The sequence below is a fragment of the Thunnus maccoyii genome, chromosome 20, assembly GCF_910596095.1.
Source record: "Thunnus maccoyii chromosome 20, fThuMac1.1, whole genome shotgun sequence".
NCBI lineage: Eukaryota > Metazoa > Chordata > Actinopteri > Scombriformes > Scombridae > Thunnus > Thunnus maccoyii.
Genome location: NC_056552.1, coordinates 23,179,350 through 23,204,332, shown reverse-complemented (window position 1 = coordinate 23,204,332; position 24,983 = coordinate 23,179,350). Strand labels below are relative to the sequence as shown.

Below are 24,983 nucleotides of genomic sequence, written 5' to 3'. Positions count from 1 at the left end.
GCCCTGGTGATAACAAACAGTGCCAAACGTTCATCGACAGTGGGAGAGGTAGTTAACCTGATGTCTGTGGATGCACAGAGGTTCATGGACCTCACCACCTTCCTCAACATGCTGTGGTCTGCTCCTCTTCAGATCATGCTGGCTCTATATTTCCTCTGGCAGGTACGTGCTCAAATCAAAAACACTGCAGATTACACACACAGGAAATGTCACAATCTCTCAATCATGTTTTGTAGAACAAAGTCACTAATAAAATTGTGGCATGGACATTTATTACATCTTTTGAATAGTGATGAATGTAACATTATGTCTATATTTACTTTTTGCATTGATGCTTAGTGCACTGGCTGGATGTGTGTTTAGTGACTATACTCTGTTTTACAGAACCTTGGCCCGTCTGTGATGGCTGGAGTGGCTGTCATGATCCTGCTGATCCCCTTTAATGCTGTCATTGCCATGAAGACACGAGCTTACCAGGTATGAACAGTCAAAGTGGACTTTCAGTGGCATAGTATCAATGATAGAATCATGTTATCCTTTTACACAGCTCTGGTTTTTAAATAAATTATTTCAAGCAAATTCTTAGTAAATTGTCTGCATAAAAACCGAAGTGCAAAAACAAGAAGTTGTGGTTTAGGTTTATGTGCCAAAGCATTTCACCGTTGGGTTAGGGGCAACAAGTTCCTGGAGTCTCTGCTAGTTACCTGGCAACCTCACAGTGACAATAACACCTCAAAATATTCCTTCTGTTGGACTCTCTTAGAAAAGTTCCTGCAGTCAAAACGCAGCTTTGGACTCAAACAGCAGCCTTGGGTTTTTTAGAGAACAGTGTACTCAGGTCCAAACTGTCAGTTGTATCATTGTGTTGTATTCTGTCAGTTTGAATTCATTAATGTCCTTGCAAACTTCAATTCAAGTATCTGCAAGATAATTCTACGTTATTCATGGGGTTTGCACTTCAAATACATCACCTTTGTGTACTTTCTTTGTGTGTTCAGTTAGTTTCAAGTCTATGAATTCATGTCTTGTCCTTGTCCCTGTACTCCTCTCCCTGTCTCAGGTGGAGCAGATGCAGTACAAGGATTCTCGTATTAAACTCATGAATGAGATCCTGAATGGCATCAAAGTGCTGAAGCTGTATGCCTGGGAGAACTCCTTCAAGGAAAAGGTTCTGGCCATTCGGCAGAAGGAGCTGAATGTGTTGAGAAAGACTGCCTACCTGGGAGCGCTGTCCACCATGGCCTGGACCAGCGCCCCTTTCCTGGTATGTTCACTTCAGATGTCTGGAAGCTGGCTTTCTTTCATCACACTCTGATTGGTCAGGAATGAAGCATTTGGTGAATGTCACAATTATCTGTGACCATTATTATTCTATTTTGTTGTGAAAAATAGGTTTTCCTGGTTTTAAATAGGCTGTAGGACAGAGATGTTAAGTGTGAGACCCAACAGCTCAGCTGCAGCTCCTGGGGAGCTGAGAGGACAGTGGCCGGCCAAACTACCTTCACCAGGCTGACTGACAGCAGAAATTAACTGAACCAAAATAGTTTGCATGTTGACTCCACAGGATGAAATTGACACTCTTTCTATTTATTGATTGATACGGTTAATAAGTTGAAAACACATACAGCGGGATATTTGGTTGATTTAAACAGCTGCCTGCTCAGTTTACGCTTCACTAAATGGGACAGAAACAGACTCGGAGCGAAAACAAGCGTGGGGGGTCTCTGTGAGACTGTCTCTGATTCAGTGTGGACTGATACATTTAATAAAATGGAAGTGTATCTGTTCTGTGAGAAAACACTTTTTACAGTATGTGAATTAGCGACCGCCTCTCTTTCCCACTGTTCAACAGGTGCTGGAGATAGGAGACTGTCATGTGCAAATGCCCCCTGCTGATTGGCTGGAATAGCATTGTGTGGCTCACTCCAAGCCACTTTATTTGTTTCTCAGTTACAGAGCCAGGGCTGTGTATGAACACCTTTTTTTTTTTTTTAGTGCACACACAGAAAGGACGGCTAGCAGACCTGGAGGAGATATTAACTGAATGTGACAAAACGTGTATTGAACAATCTTCCTCCAGAGTCACTGCCTCTAGCTTTAAGGCTTGTTAGAGGAAGTCTGATTGCTGTCAGGTAATCTTAATGAACTCATAAGTCAAGGTTGACAGTTGTAAATACAATTTGGCAAGTGTTCAAATAGCCTAGTTTGCAGTCAGAAATGACAGAGGGCCTTGATTTGAAACTATTTTTTAAACATGGTGCAGAGAGTGGAGGAGGAGGAGGAGAATATTTGGGTCAAAGTTGTAATTGATATTTTAATAGCTTGTATGTTAACAACGTTGAGATATTCAACAAAGACTGAGAATGTCACATCTTGGCATAATTGGTATTAGCCAAGTTCTGTAATATTAATAATATTAATTATCTGTAATATTATCTTAATACATCTAATCTGATATTTATTCTGTATTGTACTTTAATTTTTATCTTCCTAAATAAAACAGCTACACAGTGCACATTTAGCCCACATTAAAATAAGTAATTAAAATGTTTTATGGTCTGCAAGCTCTACATTAAGAAAATACAGCTGCTACTAAACACTTTCCTTTAGTATTTTGTACTTGTACCTAATGTCTCTGCTGCTTCACTCACACATACCGCTTCTTACGTTAGATCATTAAATAAAACTGAAAGGGGACGTTAACGGTCCAACTTTGTACAAGTGCTGCTTATAAGTGGAACACAGCAGCTGCATTTGAGAGTCAGTAGTAGCACATGTTAATACGAATCAGTATGCCGGTGGACCGGTTCTTCTGGTATATACTCCACTCAGAATCAGCATATGCCTCTTAAACAAGATGGCATGCCATAAACCTCTTTTTGATCTCGGTGTCACTTGCGTGTTGTATATTATGCTTGGACAGAGGACGGTCTGTGTGTATCTGTTGTGGCTGGAAAGTTTGGACAGGTTTGGTTTGGCCTGGATAATTATTCATATTATTCAAACATTGTCATTTCCTTTCCCTGTTTAAGAATTTTTAACCTCATTAAGTCATTTAAGTTTCTTTTGTAACACTTGGATTATGCTGCACAAATATACAGTAATTTTGTGTTAAACTTAAGCTTTCTGTAACTTCAACCAACCGTTAAACTTGCTGGCAGACAGGCTGGTTAAATAATCTCACAACTGACGTTCCTCTCGACTTACCCACAACACCAGAGACATGTTGGGAATCATTTACCGCAAGGCAAAGCTGGCCAAGCTCAAGCGCAGATGCCAAAGCAACAGTAGACACCACTTTTCATCACCTGTCTGTCTACTGACCCAAATCATAACATGAGAGAGGTGAGCGTGACCTGATCCTGTTGGTCTGCTAGTTTTGTGTGAAGTAAAGCAGAGAAATATCCGTGCAAACGCCATGACAACCAAGGCAATAACACGGGAGCAGTACTCCTCAGGTTTTATAAATAGGTTACATGACAGCGTTTGATTGATATCTTTGTCAGAGAGGTTTTACGTGTCAGATTAATGCACACTTTATCAGACAAAAGCTACTAGCATCATAAACCCTGTCCACTCTGTGATGTATTCACCAGCTGTTGATAATCAGGTCATTGCTGAGTCACCGGTTATTGTGCGAATGTGTTTAGCATCACAGCACTTACTGCTGCACATCCCTACAGTAAACCGATGGACCTCGACGTCTGAGTGGCCTGTTTGCTTATGTGTTTCCAGGTTGCCTTGACAACGTTTGCCGTGTATGTGACTGTGGATGAGAACAACATCCTGGATGCGGAGAAGGCCTTTGTGTCACTCTCGCTCTTTAACATCCTCCGGTTTCCTCTCAACATGCTTCCCCAAGTCATCAGCAGCATCGTACAGGTGGGAACAACTTCCTATTTTCTTTTCCTTTTAATTTTTTCTCCCCTTCCTCTTCTGTTTGTTTCGCCAGATTTTATTAAGTGCTTGTGTGTTTATTATCTGTCCCAGGCCAGCGTCTCACTGAAGAGAATCCAAGGTTTCCTGAGCCATGATGAGCTGGATCCAAATTCAGTGGACAGAAAGAACACAGCCTCAGGTAAAATGAAACTGCTCCTGCTTTGATTAAAACATGTTCTCTCCTCCCACCCTTCCCAGCTTCAGTTAATCAGTTTTTGAATTTGTTGTCATTCTATGTGTTTAGAACTGACTTAAATGAATGCCACCTAGAGAAAATGTGCATGACATCTCTTCATTGCATTGTGTAAAGTCAGCAGCCTGTTGAAATACAAGGGTTTATGGTGCAGAGTCACTTGTACCTTTCACCCAGTGACTCACAGCCAGAGGGGGCTTTGGATGACTTATATTACGGAAATGCTCCTGAGTTGTTTGTCCTGTCAGATCACATAAGTGCTGTCACCATTCAAAGGCACTACACCGTAAAAAGATTCACTTTTTGTCGTTCAACAGAATATTCAGTGACAGTCGTCAACGGGAAATTCACCTGGGGTAAAGAAGATCCGCCTGTTCTGCACAAGTATGTCATGATAAGCTTACTACAGTGTGTTCACACATGTCACGCGTTTGTGTTGTCATACCCGAGGCTGTTCTTTAACATGTGAATGTTGACTGTGTGTTCGTAGTATTAACGTGATGGCGCCCCAGGGCTCCCTGCTGGCGGTGGTGGGTCATGTCGGCTGTGGGAAGTCCTCCCTGATCTCTGCGCTGCTGGGTGAAATGGAGAAACTGGAAGGAGAGGTTTCTATACGGGTATAGCCTCATTTTCCCCGCTCTGTTTTTTAAAGCCAACAATGGATCAAATGACAGTGTGATGTGAAAGAGAGAGCTGACAAACTCACAGAGAATTATCACCCAACTCTGTAGTTCCCTTCAGCTGCACAGGGCGTTTTAGGGTCTTTCAGCTCATTGTTTCAGTTGTATGGACTGCAACTTAAATGTTTTGGTGTGGCCAATATCACAAATTTGAGTCAGGGGGCTTTACAATATGTACAGCAGCACAACATCCTCTGGCCTTAGACTCTCGATTAGAAAAAGGAAAAACTCCCCCCCAAAAAAACCACTGGAACAGGGAAAAAAATGGAAGAAACCTCAGAAAGAGCAACAGAGGAGGGATCATTCTCCCAGGACAGATAGACATGCAATAGAGGTTGTGTGTACAGAATAAAACATGAAAGACAAATCACAGAAGTACAGCATGGAAAACAGGTCTCACCGCTCTCATCAATCATGTTTCTAGCTGCAGCAGGCTCACTGTACACTACCTGCTCAGCACCAAACAGCAGACAGACACAGTTAGCAACTAGTGGAACATTTTGCTCCTAAAACAAGCAGGAATCACTCAGGAGCCCAAAACAGCTAAAATGAGAGTGAATATTGAACTTGAACAAGCCTCCAAATGAATACTAATGTTATCTGCTGGTGTAAATGTTGGCAGTTGTTGTCATTACAACTTCATAAGATGATAATATGCCAGTGTTGCCGCTTTCAGCTTGTTCCAGTGCCTCCAAGTGACCAAAAATAAATCAATTAACGCAGCTTTAATATTCTTATTAGTGTGCATTCAGAAGCCTTAGACCCTCAACCAACGGTAATAATAGTGCATCTCCAGAGGAAGAGCACAAACTGTAAATGCACCTGAAGGCATTGTTGTCAGATAACTTATTTTATAACTTATTTTTAGTCACAGATGAATCCTATGAGAGCAACATCTCTGTTTTACTTTCACGCTCTGTGCACACACATTCACAAAGATGGAAAAAAGGAGGGAACCAGTCAGTCAGTTGGACTTTATTTATTTAGCACTTTATGCACAGGTTAGCTCATAAGTAGTGTAGAAAACGGATGAATGGTCAGTGCAGTTCAAAGTGTACTCAAGAAGGAGTGGAGAAAAAACAGACAAATGTACACAGACTTTAAGATAAAATGCTAAAATAGATCAAAAATAAAAAGATATACACAATAAATTCCGAGGTGTAGTCCATGCAAGTGATTTTAGTCTTTTTATAGACACAATTCTAAACTAACTAATAACCAGTGAAGAGTTTAAATACCCTTTATAATCCCACTTCTAATAATAAATATTACTAATAGTTATTTATTGACATCTGTCTATATAGCTATAATGTAATCTCTCTGACTGTGAACTGACCCTTGTTGTGTCATTGAAGTTAGTAAAGTTAGTTTACTGTTATTTATACAACAAGACAATTCAGTCACACAAAGCAGTCTGTTCTGCAGTTCATTCCAGCAGTGAGGTACATAGTACTGGAAACCAGTCCTCCCCAGTTCATAACTGGTATGAGGAACTGTTAAAGTGAACCTGTTCTGTGATCTGGTGTCATGGTTAACAGCTCTGAACTCAACTACGGATGTTAAATATCTGGACAGAAAGCTCCTTTAAATGAAAGCCAGGTTAAGTGAAGTAGTTCATTGAAGTAATGTGTGTACAATATGACTTCAGGCACTGACCTGCAAGTACAAACTAGGTTTTTTATAAAACAAATATGTTTTGGAAAATGACAAACATAAGCACTAGCAATACCTATGATGTAAGAGACAAGCAAGCAGTCCTCTCGACCATGGTCACATTTGTTTTCAGTAAATATAACAGGGAATAGGGCTGTAAATAAAGAATATTTTTATTATCAAAAATGTCAAATGTTTTCTCGATTAATAGATTCATTGTTTGGTCCATAATATGTCAGGAAATGGTGAAAAAGTTGACCACTGTTTCCCAGAGTTTTGTCCCGACCAACAGTCCACAACCCAAAGATGTTCAGTTTACTTCATAAAAGACTAAAGAAACCAGAAAAAATAGTTGTGGTTTAATTTAATAGTTTGCAACAATTAACCGACTAATTGTTGCAGCTCTACCGGGGAATAACAATAAATTTGACAATGAATTTATAAGTAAGGTTGGTGTATACCTGTTCTCTGGAAACATAACACACGTTAATATCAAGTGAAAAACAAGCAGACCTTGTAGAGTCATATCAGAACCGTCATTAGAGGAAGTGGTGTGAAGAAAAGATTGTCGGTCTCTCTTCTCAGGGTTCAGTGGCGTATGTACCTCAGCAGGCCTGGATACAGAATGCCACCCTGCGTGATAACATCCTGTTTGGGAAACCCTACAATGAGCAGAAGTACCGCTGCGTGCTGGAGGCCTGTGCCTTAACCCCTGACCTGCAGGTTCTGCCTGGAGGAGACATGACTGAGATAGGCGAGAAGGTACTGTCATTTTCCCTTCTTTTAGTGAGGATCCACTTTTTGTTTCTGTTTCCAGGAATCAGCTTTGACTCATTTTTGCTATTCTTATGTCTGAGCTCTGTCCTCCATTTGAATGAGGGTTTGTCTTTGGAGAGCTTTTGTACATACTGATTTATTAGTAAAAAAAAATTCATTTGGTAAATAGGGTGATATCGACTTTGTCTTAAACATGAGCAAAACAGCTGATTGCATGCATTCTCTTTATGTGAAATATTAGTGAATTTGGATACAGAGCAAATGCTAGAGCCTTTCTCTGTCTGCATGTTCACCCACACTGTTGTGTCTCCATCCTGCAGGGCATCAACCTCTCTGGTGGCCAGAGACAGAGGGTGAGCCTGGCCCGAGCTCTGTACAGTGATGCTGACGTCTACCTGCTGGATGACCCGCTGTCCGCTGTGGACGCTCACGTGTCCAAACACATCTTTGACAACCTCATCGGTCCAGAGGGGGCGCTAAAGGGCAAGGTGAAGAGAGTTTATGTCTAGCTTTTTATGTTTTTCTTTTTGCTACTAAAGAAATGCTCACACACACATTAGTGAGATAAAAAGCCCCTGTAAACAACACTGCAGAGCCAAATTGACTTCCTCATCCACTGCTGAGGTTTTAATTTTTGTTAAGTGCTAGTTTTTCTACTTGTGATGTATGACATAGGCAATAGTTCTTGTGACTCTTCCCCTCTTAAACCTCTTGTAAATCTTGTCTCAGAATCTGATCAGACTCTGCTTGTGCAGCTCAAAGTAAGCGCTTTTTTTCAATACAGGAAGTTATGCCTTATCTTCTTCTCTTGAGAAGAAATTAAATCTTATCAGTTTATTACATGTTTGTTTTTCATATTCATGACACCAATTTATGATAGGAGTTGCGTTAGTTCTTGTTTGTCTGCATTCTGCGGGTGAAGCGCACATATTGCACTGAATGTCAGAAGTTAAGCGTGTAATAAAATGTTTGCCCGTGTCTTTGTGTGGGTTTGGTTTGATATCATTCTGTGTTTGCTTTATTTGATCACAAAGTTTCTTTTGTTGTTTGACTCCAGACGCGTATTCTGGTGACACATGGCATCAGCTTCCTGCCTCAGGTGGATAACATTGTGGTGATGGTGGACGGCAGGGTGTCTGAGATGGGCTCCCACCAGGAGCTGCTCAGACAGAACGGAGCATTCGCAGAGTTTCTCAGGAACTACGCGCTGGAGGACATCATAGAGGAGGACGAGGCAACTGGTAAAGTGAAAGTGAAAATCACATCAGTGTGGGTAAAAATAGATGACTGAGTTTGTTTGTTGGCAGTATAATATACAGTTTGTCTCAACGTTTTTAAAGAGGAACTAATCCAAGATGAGGAATTGTTCCCTGACGACGCCCTTAGCAACCACACTGACATGGTGGACAATGAGCCGGTGTTCAATGAGGCAAAGAGAAATTTCATAAGGTACAAACTGTAGTTTCTTTCTTAATTCGATTGCTTCACTTCACCCTGATGCATTTTTCTCTTTGAATGAATCTTTCATCTGATCAGTCAGCAGAGGCTTTTCACTAAACTCTAACCTACAATCAAGTCTGGCATCTAAAAAAAACTTTCCAACCTGCCTAAATTACCCATTGTGATAAACACAATGAAGCAGTGACTGACTGGGTCTTATTATTTGGTCTTTCACTGCACAGACTGAATGGTCCTCTTTATATAACATCTTCCAAAAAGGTGCTGTACATTTCTCTCCCCTTACAGGCAGATCAGCATAATTTCAGCAGATGGAGAGAACCCCAGATCTCGCTCAGTGAGGAGGCACGGCTGCAGCCAGAGGAAACACGCAGAGCCGCAAGAGAAGAAGAAGCCACAGGAAGTGGAGAAACTCATCCAGGCAGAGACCACAGAGACAGGCAGGGTCGGTCCAGCCTCCCACTTGTCAGCTCCTTTCTCATGCATGTGGTCTTTAATTGATGTTTGTTTAACATATTATATTTCAGCAGGGCAAAAGCTTGACTTTGATTGACACACAGCTGCACAATTAATCCAGCTGATGCCAACAGATTAAAAGATGCTGTATGTTGTCAGCTATAAGCTACTAATGTCAAGAACACTTCTCACATCTAAACATTTCAGATGAATGTTTTTAGTTTACCATCACCTGGTAGAGATCCCTAATACTGGCTCTGTTCTCTTTGCACCTTCAAACTGGCTCATTCACAATCCACAGTTTGTACTAACTTCAAACAATAGACAATGCCTCTCCGTCCTTTGTTTTGGTCTCCTAACCCAAACCTGGGCACATATGAATCTAATAACACCGTGGCTGTCCTCTCACTCACCAGGTGAAAACAAAAGTGTACCTGGAGTACGCCAAGGCGGTGGGACCGCTGCTGTCAGTGCTCATCTGTTGCCTGTACGGCTGCCAGAGTGCAGCAGCCATCGGAGCGAACATCTGGCTCAGTCAGTGGACCAATGACGCCTCGAGAAATCAGACTAAGGAGAACGTTCATATGAGGGTGGGGGTGTACGCAGCACTGGGCATTGCACAAGGTAAGAGACAGTCAGCTCTGAACCCTGTTTAGTTTTATGCATTTATTGTTGTTTATGTAAACAATGTTGTCCAAACTGCCTTTGGAAAAGGTGTGTTTCAAGGTTCATTTGTGCTGCCACGCTGCCACCATGGTGCCAAATACCGCTTCCACCCACACAGCCTGTTGCTTCAGAGCACATTGAAATAAACTGATATGTATTTGCTTTCCAGCCAGGTGAAAGGTCTGCTTTTGATATGCCATCATCCAGAGGACACTCACCAAAAATAGCTTTAGTGTCAAAGTAACTGCACAGATAATAACTGTGTGTATTCATACAGACAGAGTTCACCAGTACAACACTTAGTTTACATTGTGTTTTATTCATTTTTCATTGTTTCAGGTTTGATGTTGAATGCATGGAGGCTGTTTACGTGATGCATAATATTTCTTTTTCAGTGAACTGTTCAGGACAGATGCTGCCTGTGTTTACTAGTAATTCCATTACTTTCTCAATCCACAACAAAACCTTCCTCTCTGATAACTTTCCCTTCTCTAACTCCTCTTCCTCTGGTTCAAACCTCATCCCAGGTATCCTGGTGCTCATCTCTTCATACACATTAGCCACGGGAAACATCGGCGCAGCCAAGAAACTGCACCATAACCTGCTCGCCAACAAACTTCACACACCCCAGTCTTTCTTTGACACCACGCCTATAGGACGCGTCCTCAACCGCTTCTCCAAGGACATCTACGTCATAGACGAGGCTCTGCCCTCCACCGTGCTCATGTTCCTGAGCACCTTCTTCGTTTCTCTCTCCACCATGATAGTTATCATTTCCACCACTCCCATCTTTGCAGTTGTCATAGCACCCCTGGCTTTCATATACGTCTTTGTGCAGGTACTCTCCAAAAAGACTTCGGAGGAAAATGTTACTCATGTGCCAGATGATCCTTTGTGTTCCTCTTTTCTTTGCAAACATGCAAATCTGTGACTCTTCCTCTTCCTGGAATGGCATGCCGCATGCATGTTGGTGCAGCTACTTTTTTAACCTTTAAATTTTTGGCTTTTGTTTCTCCGTAGCCTGCGATGTTGTCCGTGATGAGTATTTGCTGCTGTTACTATCTCTTTTTCAATCATGAATTCACTTTCCTTTCTCCTCAGCCAGAACATTTCCTGTCCTGCCCACAGCCTGCTTCTACATTCTTGTACACCCATGCACAAACAAACACTCCCAAAGACATGCAATCTGTCAAATTGAGCAATACAGCCTGGCCCCAGTATGCACACATTACACTGAAGCTGACCCCGATGTATAACGGTATCTGACAGTTTCACCAAAAGTAGTGTGGCTCAGTCTTACATGATCCAGAACCTCCCTCTAGTGGTGGACAAGTGTTACTACAACTGAATTAACTGGGTTTACTGTAGGCCAGTCTAACTCCAGGGTGTCTGGATTTATTATAGGGATTACACAAGTGAAGTCTATAGAGCTGTTAATGTCATCAGTGTGTAATGTGAAGCTTATACATGGGAGAGAGTGGTTTTTGTTTTGATAGAAAAACGGAGCAGATTTGAACTCAGTTCTCTGTTGGGATAATTAATAAGTAGTGGGTTAGTGTATTTGTTACAGAAGACCAGTTTTAGAAAATAAGTTTCAGAAAATAATAAATGCACATACAATGACCAAATGTCCTCATAGGTAATTGTAATTAAATAATAATAGAATTACATGGAAATGAGCAGCTTTTCTACATTATTTTTGGGTGTGATAGTAACAATTCAAGAAATGCTTGAAACTACACTATGTCTCTCACATGTGAGACATATCGTAGACGTATCCTGCATCAATAATACCCAATCAACACTGCTCTCATCAACTTTAAAAGCAGCAGAGCCACTGTACATTTACTGCTGTGTAAATTACAAGAGAAAACTGCCCTGAGATGCGTGTCACAAAGTGAAGATATGTTGCCCACAACGGACAAATATGTAATGTCCCTGTATGGGCTGAATTTACTGTTCTGGGAATACTGAAATCCCTGTGGGTAAAGACACAACATTTAAGCCATATAGTCTGAGCAAATACTATTAAGATTGTGTTAATATTAGAGCTGGCTGTTAGCATAAAATAGATACATAAAATGGAAAAGGGACAAAAACTTGAACTGTGTCTTGTTTTCAGTGTCCTGAGGTGTTAAAGCCACAATCAAGTGTTAAATGTGACTTTTAGCACATTTAGCACTACTGTGAAACGTACTGTGAAACGTACAGGTACCCTGCAGTGACAGTGAAAGCTGCTGTTTAATGAAACATAGAAACAAGGGACGGGTCCTAATCTATTTAACGCAGGTGTTATTGTGTTGTCACACTTGATCCCCTCCCCTTTCCCCTCCCCTCCCCCCTTCTCGCAGGTGTGCTGTTGTTGATTAACTGCCTGTTGTGCCGGGCCTACAGTATGCTGCGGGCAGCCAAGCTCACACACCGCAACATGCTTCAGGGGGTCCTGCGAGCACCGCAGGCCTTCTTCGAGAGCACCCCCACTGGGCGGTTACTAAACCGCTTCAGCAAAGACGTGGATGCTATAGACTCCCACATCCCAGAAAATATTGACATATGGATGCGCACTTTCTGGTACACACTGAATGTGCTGCTCATATGCTCTGCCCTCACCCCAATGTTCCTCATAGTCATAGCCCCGTTAATGGTGTTCTATTGGTGGGTTCAGGTAAATAGGAAACGAGTCTGCTAACTCATTAATACAACATGCATGTCTGAGAGTGTTGTTGAGTGTGTGTGCTATAGACATTTGCATGTGGTTGAAGTGATGATCACTGCTGTTGTAGTGCTGTAGTTGCAACATGGTTTGGTCTCTGCTAGTCCACTAGTCATAGCCGGCCGTGCTCTTCAGTGGGTCACTGGCCAGTCTGTAGTTTGACACAGTCGCAGCACTAGTCAGTAGCTCCACATGGTTCATTTGGTTACACCAGTAATCTTTGGGGGATTTACTATGCTACAAAACATAACATTTAAATCTGGATTCTGATGTCATTGGCAAATTGAAATTTTACTTTGATTACAACCAATTCTCAAAGCTCCGGAGGCAGAAATAATCTCACTGTTGTTATATATCTGTGTGCCAGTCAAACAGGAGCACGTTCACCAGTCAATTTAAGCTGGACAGGAAGACATTTCACTGCTTATCCTAGAGGCTTCATTAGGACTGAGCTGTTAGATGCTGCTTACTGAGAACAAGCCGTACTTGTAAGTTTTTAGGTAAATATTTTGTCTCTTGTAGATGAATTCTTTTAATTGTCCGTCTAGTTTCAGAGCACCCATACTTACTGACCCACAAAGACTTTAAATCCCAGGAGGGACCTCTTTGCCAGTCAGACTTCCCAGATACTGTAGCTACAGTAACTTCTTCTGCCACTTAGCTTATTCCTGCCACTGGAGCAGCTCAGTCTAACATCCATCTGACAGTGGTTTTGGTGTGAGAGCCGAGTGAACCGGCAGCTGGAGAACAGCAGTTGATAATGGTGGTGTGTGTGTAGCGTTCATCACTGCAGTATTGATTTCTTTCTTTTGTTGTTTTTTTTTTTTTTTTTTTTATAAATGACACTAATAATAATTGAATCATTCACCAATTTAGCACAGTAGTTTTGCCAGTATAATTTAGCATTGATGTGATTACTGTAGGATCTTTGTGTCTGACTAATTCAAACAGATCAAATGGATCATCGTATTCATGTATTGTATTCATTGAGGATAAGAGTGTAGGAGGTCAAAGAAAAGGTTTGCTTTTAGAATATCATTTATAAGCATTTGAGGAGCATTTCAGATTGAATATGTTCTACACTACTCCATTTAATCCACAAAACACACTCCCATACCTGACCTCAAGATGGCACAGTTTGGCACATTTCTGCAGTTACGTCTGGTTCACAACACTGTACAGAGATCAGACACTTTTAGCAGTTTGGCAAACCTAATTAGATTTCAGTCTTTCAGTTAGACAAACAGTTCAGCAGTCACTCAGTAACACATTTCATATAACTTTATACAATGTAAAGTGATTCACAGTAAATGGGGAAAACATATTAACAAGATAATGAAAAATAATGAATCAAACTTCAAAGTGACTATAAGGAACATTTTTGTGTAAAAGCATCTCTGTTAAACATTATTTTAAATTCAGAAATCAATTTGAAAAATGATTGAAGCAGAGATTCATGGGGTGTTTTAGGGTCTGTCTGCTCAACATTTACACTAACCGGACCTTCCAATGACTAAAATCAGCTATAATAACACAAGCTAACCTTCATATTATTCCCTTGGCTTCATCATAACATCTACGCTGCATGGCCTTCGTCTTTGCTGCATCTTGTGTCTTACTGTCGGAACTTTCCTTTGAATCATACGTGGTGAAATTCTGCAAATGAGAAAACCAAACTACTCACTAAAACAATATGATGACACATACTTTAATATTAAGGGATACAGCTTTGTTGCTCAAAGCTTTTTAACATTTTCAAAATAATTGTGTTTTTTTTTTATTAGACTGTAAATTTGATTTTGATGCAAAAATGTGTATAATGAACAACAAAACACCTGCAGTTTAACCTCAGCAGCGCTGTAGGCTGCTATGGATAGCATAAATATTGTTTACTGTAAATTATTAAGCAACAAATTGTTACTCTTCCTTTGATTATGTTGTTAATCTGTTTACATGCAGCATAGAGTGTCAAACATTACTGAGCGATACTGAAGAGGTGATTTGCATGTAGACTGAACTCTCTGAGGAGCTTATGTAACATTAGCTGGCGTCTCATCAACAATGTGAAAATTGGAATACATACGAGCCCTGCAGGTGTTTCGTTAACACAAGCTTTCTTTATTACTCTGGGTGCGTGTGACTGCTTGCGTGTGTATGTGTGCATCATAATTGTTTTTTGAATATCTCAGCCTTTGTAATGTCTTGTTCGGTTGTAATGTTCTGTTTGTTTCTCTCCCCCTCAACACCTGTAGAGATTTTACGTTGCCACGTCACGGCAGCTAAAGCGTCTGGAGTCGGTCAGCCGCTCTCCCATATACTCCCATTTCTCTGAGACCATCACTGGCTGTAGTGTAATCCGAGCCTATGGCAGACACTCTGCCTTTGTTCTGATGAGTGATATGAAAGTGGATGAGAACCAAAAGAGTTACTACCCTGGTATAGTGTCCAACAGGTACGTGTCCTGTTTCAGCTCAGGAAAACAGCAGCTGTGTTCCAGTGTTTGACTCCAGATGGCAGTTGTCAAAACATAAACCTGACATATTTCAAAGGAAAATGCAAATCAATAGGAGCATTTTGATTGCATGTCATGTTCATAAACATCTTGTCATACTTCAGATTAAAATAAGTAAAACAGCTGTGAATTATTAGAAATGCATGATTTGGGACTTAAAGGGATAGCCCAAGGTTTTGGGAAATAAGCTAACCAAATAGGAAGCTATAAAGACTGAAAGTAGGGGGAAACGACTAACTTCTAACCACAATTTTTTGTCTTTTATTAAACAAACAAGATATAATGTGGTAATTGGTTAGCTGAGGTGCTGGTAGCTAGCCAGGCTAGCTCTTTCTGTCTGCTTCCAGTCTTCATACTAAGCTAAGCTAACAGTCTCCTGGCCCCAGCTTCATATTTAACAGAGAGGCATGAGAGTGGTATCAATCTTCTAATGTTACTGTCTTCAAGAAAGAGAATAAGCATATTTTTCCCCAAACGTCAAACCTTATTTTATTTATGTCATCTGCAAGGGAAATGAAAGTGGATTCTGGCATGATTTTAATTTGGCAAGCAGTCAGAACTTCAGGACCCAGAAATCTATGTTGTGCAATTATACACAATACAGAAGGGACGTGCTCATATCAATAAACAGGATGTTGGTCCACCTTTGTTTCCAGCTTCTAGCTAAATTAAAGTGCCAGTCTTTTCAGACTGTAGTGGCTGAGAGAAAACATCTCAACACTGGAACACAGCTGCTCACAGTTTCAATCAACACTTACACACCAGAAGCTCAAAGACTCATCACTGCAGAGGGATGACTTCACTCAGCTATATAACAGACATATATATGATCAGTGTTCACTTACTGTACAGTACACTGAGTATACAGTGCTTACACTATCTGACTGTAGACCTTTATCTCTTTATTTCACTTAATAGACCTTTTTGACAGCGGAAATTTTGAGTAGTACAAACAAGCACAGGTGTAACTAAGAACATTAATGATGCCTCCAGTTCTTCTAAGTGTCCATGAGTCAGGATGTGTAATAGCAGGAAGTGGAACACTTTCATGAAACAAAGCCATCATTAATACTATTAATTACACCTGCTGCTTTTCTTCTCACAACACGTCAAAACGTCTGCTTTGAAAAGGGCCAATAATGATTGATTAGCATGTGAAAGCAAATTAATCATTTAAATCAACAATGAATCATAACTTTGAGGCATGCTACAGTGATAAGTGATGTCACCGCAGGTGTTTTCAATCAGTAATCAAGACACCAGCTGTGACATCACTAATTGGAGTGTGACCAGAAGTGCAATATGCCTGATTATTTGTAACTAGTGTATGTGACTCAGTGCTGATTTAGCCTGTAGTTTAACATACGTGCTCATCTGAATACTCCTGAGTTCCTTAGTTCTCTGTTACCTCTGACTTCTTATATCTGCCCTCATGACAGGGTCTGTGTTTGCTGCTGTAACGCTGCTGTAATACTCTGTCATACAGGTGGCTCGGGGTGCGTATAGAGTTCATTGGGAACTGCATTGTGTTGTTTGCTGCTCTGTTCGCTGTGACTGGAAAGGAGAGTCTGAACCCTGGCCTCGTGGGTCTGTCAGTGTCCTACGCTCTACAGGTACGCTGCAATCTACTCACTGTAATACGATCTACTGTAGCATTTATATATACATATATATATACTCTGCTTGGAATAATAGTATGTGTCTAATATGTTTTTTCCTCAAAACAAGTTCAATTACCTCCTTAAAAACCTTAAAATTCCATCTAGTCCTTCTCCCTCATTGAAAAATCCACAATCTCTGAATATGCAAATATTGTTCATTTCAAAAGTTGAACTGCTGGACACAAGATGTCTCCTACTTCACTCTAAAGTCCATTCTCAGTGTTTGTCCACTGGAGGCTTCAAGTTTCACATCACACTTGTGTAAGTCGAGTACTGGACCAGGATTAGCCTCCAAACTAGTTGTGATGTCACAAATCATGATCATAGGCCCGCCCCTTAATCAGATTTTCAGTGAGTACAGAGAAAAGTTCCTCCGTCAGCAGATGAAAGTGAAAACAAACTCTGTACATACATCTCTGCACAGTGAAGCTCAAATATTCAACTCAAGGAACAAGAAACAAAACACATTTTTGAGCAGAGGGGGGCGTTAACTCAAATGACTTAAATCAGCAGCTAAAGTTAGTTAATGTTTTTCTTAGCATAGACAGAGAAAGATGTTACCAGTAATGACTTTAAAGCTGCAATAATCAATATATTTAACAATAGGTCAAATGAATACATGTAATGTGAAGGCTGTCACTCATAGTGAGACTCACAGAGAATTATCACAACTCTGCAGTTCAACTCAGTTCAAAGAGCCTTTTCTCCTCTTTTGGCTAATTGTTATTGTTTTTCTGGTCCACAAACTGTGCTCTTATCAACCTCATTTTCACCTGCAGCAGGCAGCTGCTCTCACTGAAACAGCTGAGATAAACCCACAGTAAACTACCTGCCCAGAACCAAACAATGTCAGTGGTTAGCTGGAGAACACAGTGGAACATTTAGACTAAACAGTAAAAAGGAGAGGGAACATTGGCCTTATATTCAGACAGAAACATGAATCCAAATGAATGCAAATGATGCTCATTGTCTGCTGGGTGTGTAAATAGACACATTTGCCATATGTCAGTGTTGCCCCTAGTTGGCCAAAATAATAAATGAATGCAGCTTTAGCTTCAGCACTAATTATCTCTTATCAGAAGCAGTATCTATTGTAGAGCTGAAACAATTTCCTATTGAATCAATTAACAGAAAATACATTTTAAATAATTTTGATAATTAATTAATCATTTAAGTATTTTTTCATGCAAAAATATAAAGTATTTGATGGTTCTGGCTTCTCAAATATGAGAACTGTCTGCTTATCTTGCTTTTTCGTTTGGGTTTTGGAGTGAAAAACAATACTTTATAATATACGGCCTTGGGTTCTGGGGTATTTTTCATTATTTTCTGATGTTTTACAGCCCACATCATTAACTGATGAATCGAGATGTTAATCAATGATGAATATAATGATTAGTTGCAGCCCAAATCCACTGCACCCTAACAGATATACAGTAGCACCTGAGGTAGTAACACCTTCCAACCTGTCCTGTTTTTGTAGGTGACCATGTCTCTGAACTGGATGGTGCGAATGACTTCAGATCTGGAGAGCAACATCGTAGCAGTGGAGAGAGTGAAGGAGTACTCTGAGACAAAGACAGAGGTATGTGGCACGTGCGTACATACAGGATGTGGCTGCGTCTGTCTATTTGTCATAATCGACAGAAGTTGAAGCTCGACTCCGCATGTGTTTGCTTTCAAAATGAAATGGTGTTGGCTTTGTGCTGCAGGAACTTTTGCAATTAAAAAAGTAGGAATTTACCCACATTCCAAAAAAGTGTCCTGCTGCCAAGTCATGTTCTCAAACAACAGAGCACCTATAAACTATAACTAGATCCAGAAAAGTTGTATCACCTTGTGCCAACAGGGGCCCCTCTGTTGCATGAGATAAACAGGGCATTTGTACTGTACACAATGTACTTTTTCAGCTGCAGCCATCACAGTATGTGCCCCTTCTGTAGCTGGTATAGTTCTTAGTGAAAACCTTTGTTGGGAACATCCCAGAGGTGAAATAAATGTTTGGCAGCCAGAGCGCAAGCAGAGAGCTCCAACTCTTTTAGAGTGATAAACAAATCAGTTGTGCTAAAAGCCAAGCAGGCTAATGAGTTGTTCAGAAAGTTTTCCTAGTCCGAAATGCTGCGTTTGTGTTCACAGGCCCCCTGGGAAGTGGAGGACAAGAAGCCCCCTCCTAATTGGCCCATGCAGGGGAACGTGGAGTTCCACAACTACAGCGTTCGGTACCGAGAGGGACTGGACCTGGTCCTGAAAAACCTTACGCTGAGCGTCAAAGGAGGAGAGAAGGTGGGGATGGTGTGAGAAGGGGATCAGTAGAGGGTTGTGGTTGAACACAGTGGCGTCACTAATCACAGCGTTGTTTTATGTACGTGTCTGTGCAGATTGGTATCGTGGGTCGCACAGGCGCCGGCAAGTCCTCCATGACGCTCTGCCTCTTCCGATTGCTGGAAGCTGCAGCAGGAGAGATCGCCATTGATGAGGTTAAGATATCAGAGATAGGCCTGCATGACCTGAGGTCCAAACTTACCATCATTCCACAGGTACACAACACACACTCACACACACGAAAACAAACAAAAAAACCTAGTTTTACAGAAGTCAATCCTGAAGCCTGTCAGCAATATTTCTGACTTGAAGCTACTGATAGTCAATATTCTTTGTCACAGTTTTCCCCAAATGTTGTTCTTGGCAGACATTTCTGGAATAGTGTTTGAGTCAGTGGTTGTCAGTCTCTGTGGCTCAAGCTAATAAACAATGAGTGGAAATTTCACTGCAGAAAAGAATAGAGTTGTGAAGTGGAGCTGCTGTTTCTGGAAGTGTTTTATCTAATCCTGTATTTCTATTTCAAAATTCTCTTTAAGTTTATGTTATAGACACTAGTTTTAATTATTTCAACTTTGTCTCTGAGATAGTGTTTTAATGATTTGTCTGTCAGTTTGGCATGGCAGATGGCTTTAAATACTACAATACCCATGAGCCTCAGCCATAGTTGCTATGGAGAAGAAGTCAGTCAGAAGCACTAATCAGAGCGCTAATGAATTCTAAAGGCTTGGTTGTTGCAGTTGTAACAAAATGCAGCACTAAAGTTGCTGAATTCATCCCAAATCAACCCAGAAATAAAAGTGAACTGATTTAAGCTGCAGATTGAAAAATCAGTTTTCTCAACATCGTAATCTTCAGCTTCCTCCCGTTAGCAGCGCACAAAATTTTAATCTCTGTGATTGGATGTGTCTTGTTAAAATGCACTTTGGGAGTCGTAGTTAACTTAAACCCCCAAATTTTATGTACACAGTCTTGTACCTTTGATACTTTATCAAAGAACCAGATATTCTAACGCAGTTGTTCATCTTTTGTACTAACGATTTAACCAAGAGAGTTCTATGATGAATTAATGAATTTTTACTTCCTGGAGTTAATTTTCAGATAAAAATCTGTTCTAATCATTTTTTATCAGGAGGTTAATATATCTATAATATGTAACTATTCTGCATTAAAATGTCTAAAAACAACTAGACCTATGTTATCTATTTTGATGAGTTACATTATCCCAAAAATTTTCCAACAATTTCAAACCCAGAGAAATCTGTAATTGTAATCAAGGTAACGGTCCGTGTCATTTGGTCGCCTGTCAGTGGAGTCATACCCCTCTACCAAAGAATATAAGCTCCCAAGATGCATGCGACGGCGTTGTGGTTGCCTGCCACAGTGGCGTCTACCAAAGAGTATGTGCATACAAGATAATACATTGGCGTTGTGGTTGTCCGCCAGAAACTGTCATAAAGTTTTAAACCACATTTTTATGATCAACTTTTTAGATCTTGGTCATTTTTAACTATATGTTTTAACCAGATGAAGGATTTTAGCCATCAGACGTCTGGAACTTAAGTTATCAGAGAAACAAGCTGAGCAAACGTTAGCAGCAGCTCAGCTAGCAGCCCCTCCCGCACATACTGTGTCCACCGAACAGCGTCGTTTTTTTACGTTAAAATGCTTTATTCAGTGTTTTTACCTGTTTTAATCTCAGGGTTTGTTTTGGAGAGGAGGTAGAAATTAGATATTGTGTGTTTAAATCCAAAAAATATATTGTGTCTGCCTAAAAGTCAACCAGCCAGTCGACAGTAAATTCATAGGAAAACTGCCAAACATTCTTTGGTTCCAGGTTCTCAAATGGGAGACTTTTTGTTTTATATTATAGTAAAGTGAACATCTTTGGATTTTAGGTAGTTGGTTGTACAAAACCAATAATTTGGAAAATTGTGATGAGCTTTTTACACTTTTTCTGACATATTTTAGTCTAAAAGACAATTTGATAAATAAAATAATAATAAATGAATCAATAATGTAAATGTATACAAAATATTTATTGCTGCCACCATAGAAAACTCTCTTCTCCTATTGCACATGACTAGAAGCTTGTAATTACAGTAAGACGGACTGTCCACTAAACCAACACAGTTGGGTTGCATCTGTGTTTTTGTCTCTCTTCAATGACTTCAAAAGTCTTTTCTCTTCCGCAGGAGCCTGTCCTGTTCTCCGGGACACTGAGGATGAACCTCGATCCCTTCGAGAAGTACAGTGATGAAGAGGTGTGGAAAGCTCTGGAACATTCTCACCTCCACAAGTTTGTCAGCAACCAGCAGGCAAAACTGGAGCTGGAGTGCTCAGAGGGAGGAGAGAACCTGAGGTAAGCTCAGAGGAAAAGAGACGAAGACGAGTGACGCAGTGTTTGTGTCTGCTCAGTAAAGCTTCTCTGGAACTCTGTGTCTCATAATCTGCTGTGTCTTCAGTGTGGGTCAGAGGCAGCTGGTGTGTTTGGCTCGAGCTCTCCTGAGGAAGACGAGGATCCTCATCCTGGATGAAGCAACAGCTGCTATCGACCTGGAGACAGACGATCTCATCCAGTCCACCATAAGGACTCAGTTTGAAGACTGCACCGTCTTTACCATCGCACACAGACTCAACACAATTATGGATTACACAAGGTTAGATACAGTAGTTATGAATACTTGCTTTAAAGGAAAGGTTCACCATAAAATAACAAATAATTGTCAGAAAGCATTCTGGATATAAATTGAATAAAATGTGTTTACCATAAATACTGGCTCATAAGCCCCTTTAAATGTTATGACAATTAAACATGTTGGTCTCATTTCTGAATAAGCTGCAGACCTGCTAACATTTCTGTGACACATCCCATCATAGCACAAGTCCGTATGAAATGCCGTCAGATTAAAGGACCAGTGTGTAGGATTTAGTGGCATCTAGTGGTGACGTTGCAGATTACAACCAATTGAATACTCCTTACCCTGCCCTTCCAAGTCTGTAGGAGAACCTATGGTGGCTGCGAAACTCGCAAAAAATGCAACAGGTCCTCTCTAGAGCCTGTGTTTGGTTTGTCAATTCTGGGCTGAATGAAATATCACGTGAGCATTGTGGCTCTCTTCATTATGGTCCAAGCCATGACAAATATTTAATATATAAGTAAAAGAAACTTATGTCTGAATAATAAAAAGTCATCACTTTAACAGATAGACAAAGCCAGAAATATTACATATTCCATGCCTGAAAGGGATTCTAGGAATGTGTGGAACATCACAGATCAAAGATATGTTGTATATTATACATACTGTATGTAAATATAACATGTATAAATGTGCATATCCTTTATTTTGTTTTATCTTAAAAAATCTGAATAAAAATTCAGAATTATTCTACCTTGTAAACTTTGTAAACAGCCTGTGTGGTGAAACTGTACTTGCAGTTAATTATGATTATGGCAGTAGTTAAAATTGAATTTAATGATGTGCAACATAGTAATAAGGTGAAATTTTCCTTTAACACATATTGACAGACATGAAAACAGACAGACTTTGTGAATGAGTCATTTTCTCTTCTCTCTCTCTCCCTGTGCAGAGTGCTGGTGTTGGACAAGGGACAGATTGCAGAGTTTGACACTCCTACAAACCTCATATCACAGAGAGGAATCTTCTATGGCATGGCTAAAGACGCAGGAATAGCACAGTAGAACCACCTTCTTGTCATAAACCTGGGTTGAGGATCAGCTCAGTTCAGTCTGACTCTGAACTTCAAACCTGGCAGTGGAACTGAAGAGTACCTTTGATGTGCACTTGGTATTTTTTCAGGGCACTTTACTGCGCGTTTTGAATTCAGCTTGAGGCCAAGCCTGAACTCCTTTGCAGACTTGAATCAATTAGCATTTGCAAACATTTCTAGTGTTTGTCTGAATCCACACCAGGACACTTACATACTCTTTTGTGATTGTCTTAAGTTTCTGGCACTGACTGTATCGTCCTGTGTGGCAAACACCGTCAATTTGGCATCTACAAATAGGAAGGAATAGGAAGTAAATAAGTGAAAACAAGCCATATTTGCAAAAACTAGTTGATCCAAGTCTGACCTTTAGTGCCTTCTGCCAGTGGGATGAAGAAAGCCAGTGAATGTATCATTTTCTAATCGGCTGTCTGCTGCAAAACAAACAACAAAAAACAAAAAAAGGAGGAACTTTTTTATTTTATTTTTTCTACAAAGAAAAATACTGTGCCACTGTACTGTCCTCTTAAAAAAAGAAACATACACTTTTGTGATAAACCCACTTATTTTTGTACTGTACCATTATTTAAGCTACTTTTTAAAGATTTGTCTCATCTAGGGAAGTTTGCTCAGTTTAAATATGTGATTCTATTGTGAACCAAATCTATAAAAACTTGAATTCTGTATCACCAAAATATTAAATATGATGCCTTTATTAAAAAAGAAACGGAGGTTTGTGTGCTGTCTTGTAATTATACATTGTGAGAAGTAATAGATGTATTCATTAAAGGGGCACTCCACAATTTTACACATGGAGGTCAGTTTGTGAACGCAGTTAAAAAATGTGTTAATAATGCCGATGATGTCATCATGGGGTTTTGAGAGTGCACATTTTTAACAAAACCTGAGTCACAAACTGGGGTTTTCAAAAGTGGCCATTTAGGCAGGGAAGGTCTAGCAATGACAGTCTATTGTGTTGCATTATGGGAACTGTACAAACTTTCTTGAGTTTGACCCATAATAAGGACTAACAGTCATGATATGTCGGTCTCTGCTGCTTAGATTTTGACCGTTCTCCTGTCTTTCAAGATTCCCTGAACTTTATGGAGGTCCAGCACTAAATTGCTCAAGTATCCCTTTAAGAACAAAAAATCATAGTCCAGTTGGTATAATGTGTAAACTTGAAGTAAACAAATCACATGCTTTATTGAAAATTTATATGAAATTGAAAATGAAATTTGATTTAGTCTGTAAATTATTACAGAAACAGCTTGCTCCCAACAAATCAGTAGAAAACAAAGCATAAAAAAAATTCTACAGACTGAAAAGGTATAGACTAAGGCTATCAAATGAAACATCAGACTGTCCCTACTATACTAATTTCAACATGTTATCCTGATCATGCATTTTATATTTGTCAATTAAATTATTTTATTTTTAAATGTACAAAGTGCACTAAACATTTTCAATTCCTCACTACAACTGTTCACTTTCACCCATTTAACTGTACAATGATTTTTTTTTTTTTTTTTTTTATCCGTTCTGACCCTTCAAACATTTACATTCCTATCAAATCATATTGACTCTCTCTTTTTTCTTCTTTTTTGATACCTTTGTTTATGACCGTATACATGATTTGTGCTGTTTTCAAATCTTTAAAAATTTTGAGGCATTTAATTAACAGTTGTTTTTTGGTTAATGGAAAGTAATTTTTTCACAACTCGTGTAGCTCTCTTTTGAAGTATATAAATTGGATTTGTATGTAGTTCATCATATTTCCACGCAGTAAGTATCGGTTGCTTAAGTGGACAATACAAAAGGTATAATGAATGAGCTTGATTTAACAAGACAATTACAATATATTGCAATTGATTTTTTGATGTGACTGACAGTAATTAATATGTGGTTTCCAACATGATTTATTATATATATATAATCATAGACATATAATCATTCCCAAATATTAGATTTCTGACACTCAATTTCAGCATCACTTAACATACATTGGCTTTGTGAATTTGTTATGCGATTGCCAGAAATGATAAATTTTAAGTGTAGAAGGAACACAACTAAAGACCAATAGTGTCCTCCAAGTAGAGCTACAGATCTCTGAATGATATCATACCTTGGGCTTGATAACTTGCAATTTACAGAGCAGCATAAGTGAAGAAAGTTTTGATTTTTTCAATAAGTGGTTTTATTTTACTCTCAAGTCAAATATCTATTA

General features: G+C 39.8%; 1 protein-coding gene across 10 annotated transcripts in view; it reads left to right on the top strand.

The window, feature by feature from the left end:
- The window catches only part of abcc3 (ATP-binding cassette, sub-family C (CFTR/MRP), member 3), a 54,202-nt gene extending 30,714 nt beyond the window's left edge, over window positions 1–23,488 (top strand). Inside the window, exons 10-31 of one of the 10 annotated variants that reach the window (XM_042396440.1) lie at window positions 1–162; window positions 385–477; window positions 1,061–1,264; window positions 3,736–3,882; window positions 3,991–4,078; window positions 4,450–4,516; window positions 4,623–4,749; window positions 7,051–7,227; window positions 7,563–7,730; window positions 8,300–8,483; window positions 8,583–8,691; window positions 8,989–9,145; window positions 9,573–9,780; window positions 12,174–12,487; window positions 14,788–14,987; window positions 16,534–16,660; window positions 18,192–18,293; window positions 18,845–18,991; window positions 19,087–19,245; window positions 21,223–21,389; window positions 21,493–21,687; window positions 22,619–23,488. In XM_042396440.1, coding sequence (XP_042252374.1) covers window positions 1–162; window positions 385–477; window positions 1,061–1,264; window positions 3,736–3,882; window positions 3,991–4,078; window positions 4,450–4,516; window positions 4,623–4,749; window positions 7,051–7,227; window positions 7,563–7,730; window positions 8,300–8,483; window positions 8,583–8,691; window positions 8,989–9,145; window positions 9,573–9,780; window positions 12,174–12,487; window positions 14,788–14,987; window positions 16,534–16,660; window positions 18,192–18,293; window positions 18,845–18,991; window positions 19,087–19,245; window positions 21,223–21,389; window positions 21,493–21,687; window positions 22,619–22,730 — 3,414 coding nt within the window. In that variant the 3' untranslated portion in view covers window positions 22,731–23,488. Of the gene's footprint in view, window positions 163–384; window positions 478–1,060; window positions 1,265–3,735; window positions 3,883–3,990; window positions 4,079–4,449; window positions 4,517–4,622; window positions 4,750–7,050; window positions 7,228–7,562; window positions 7,731–8,299; window positions 8,484–8,582; window positions 8,692–8,988; window positions 9,146–9,572; window positions 9,781–10,349; window positions 10,661–12,111; window positions 13,024–14,787; window positions 14,988–15,037; window positions 16,373–16,533; window positions 16,661–18,191; window positions 18,294–18,844; window positions 18,992–19,086; window positions 19,246–21,222; window positions 21,390–21,492; window positions 21,688–22,618 lie in introns of those variants that run through there. The other 9 variants (XM_042396441.1, XM_042396444.1, XM_042396445.1 and 6 more) reach the window with 9 other exon arrangements.
- Window positions 23,489–24,983: the final 1,495 nt, after the last annotated feature.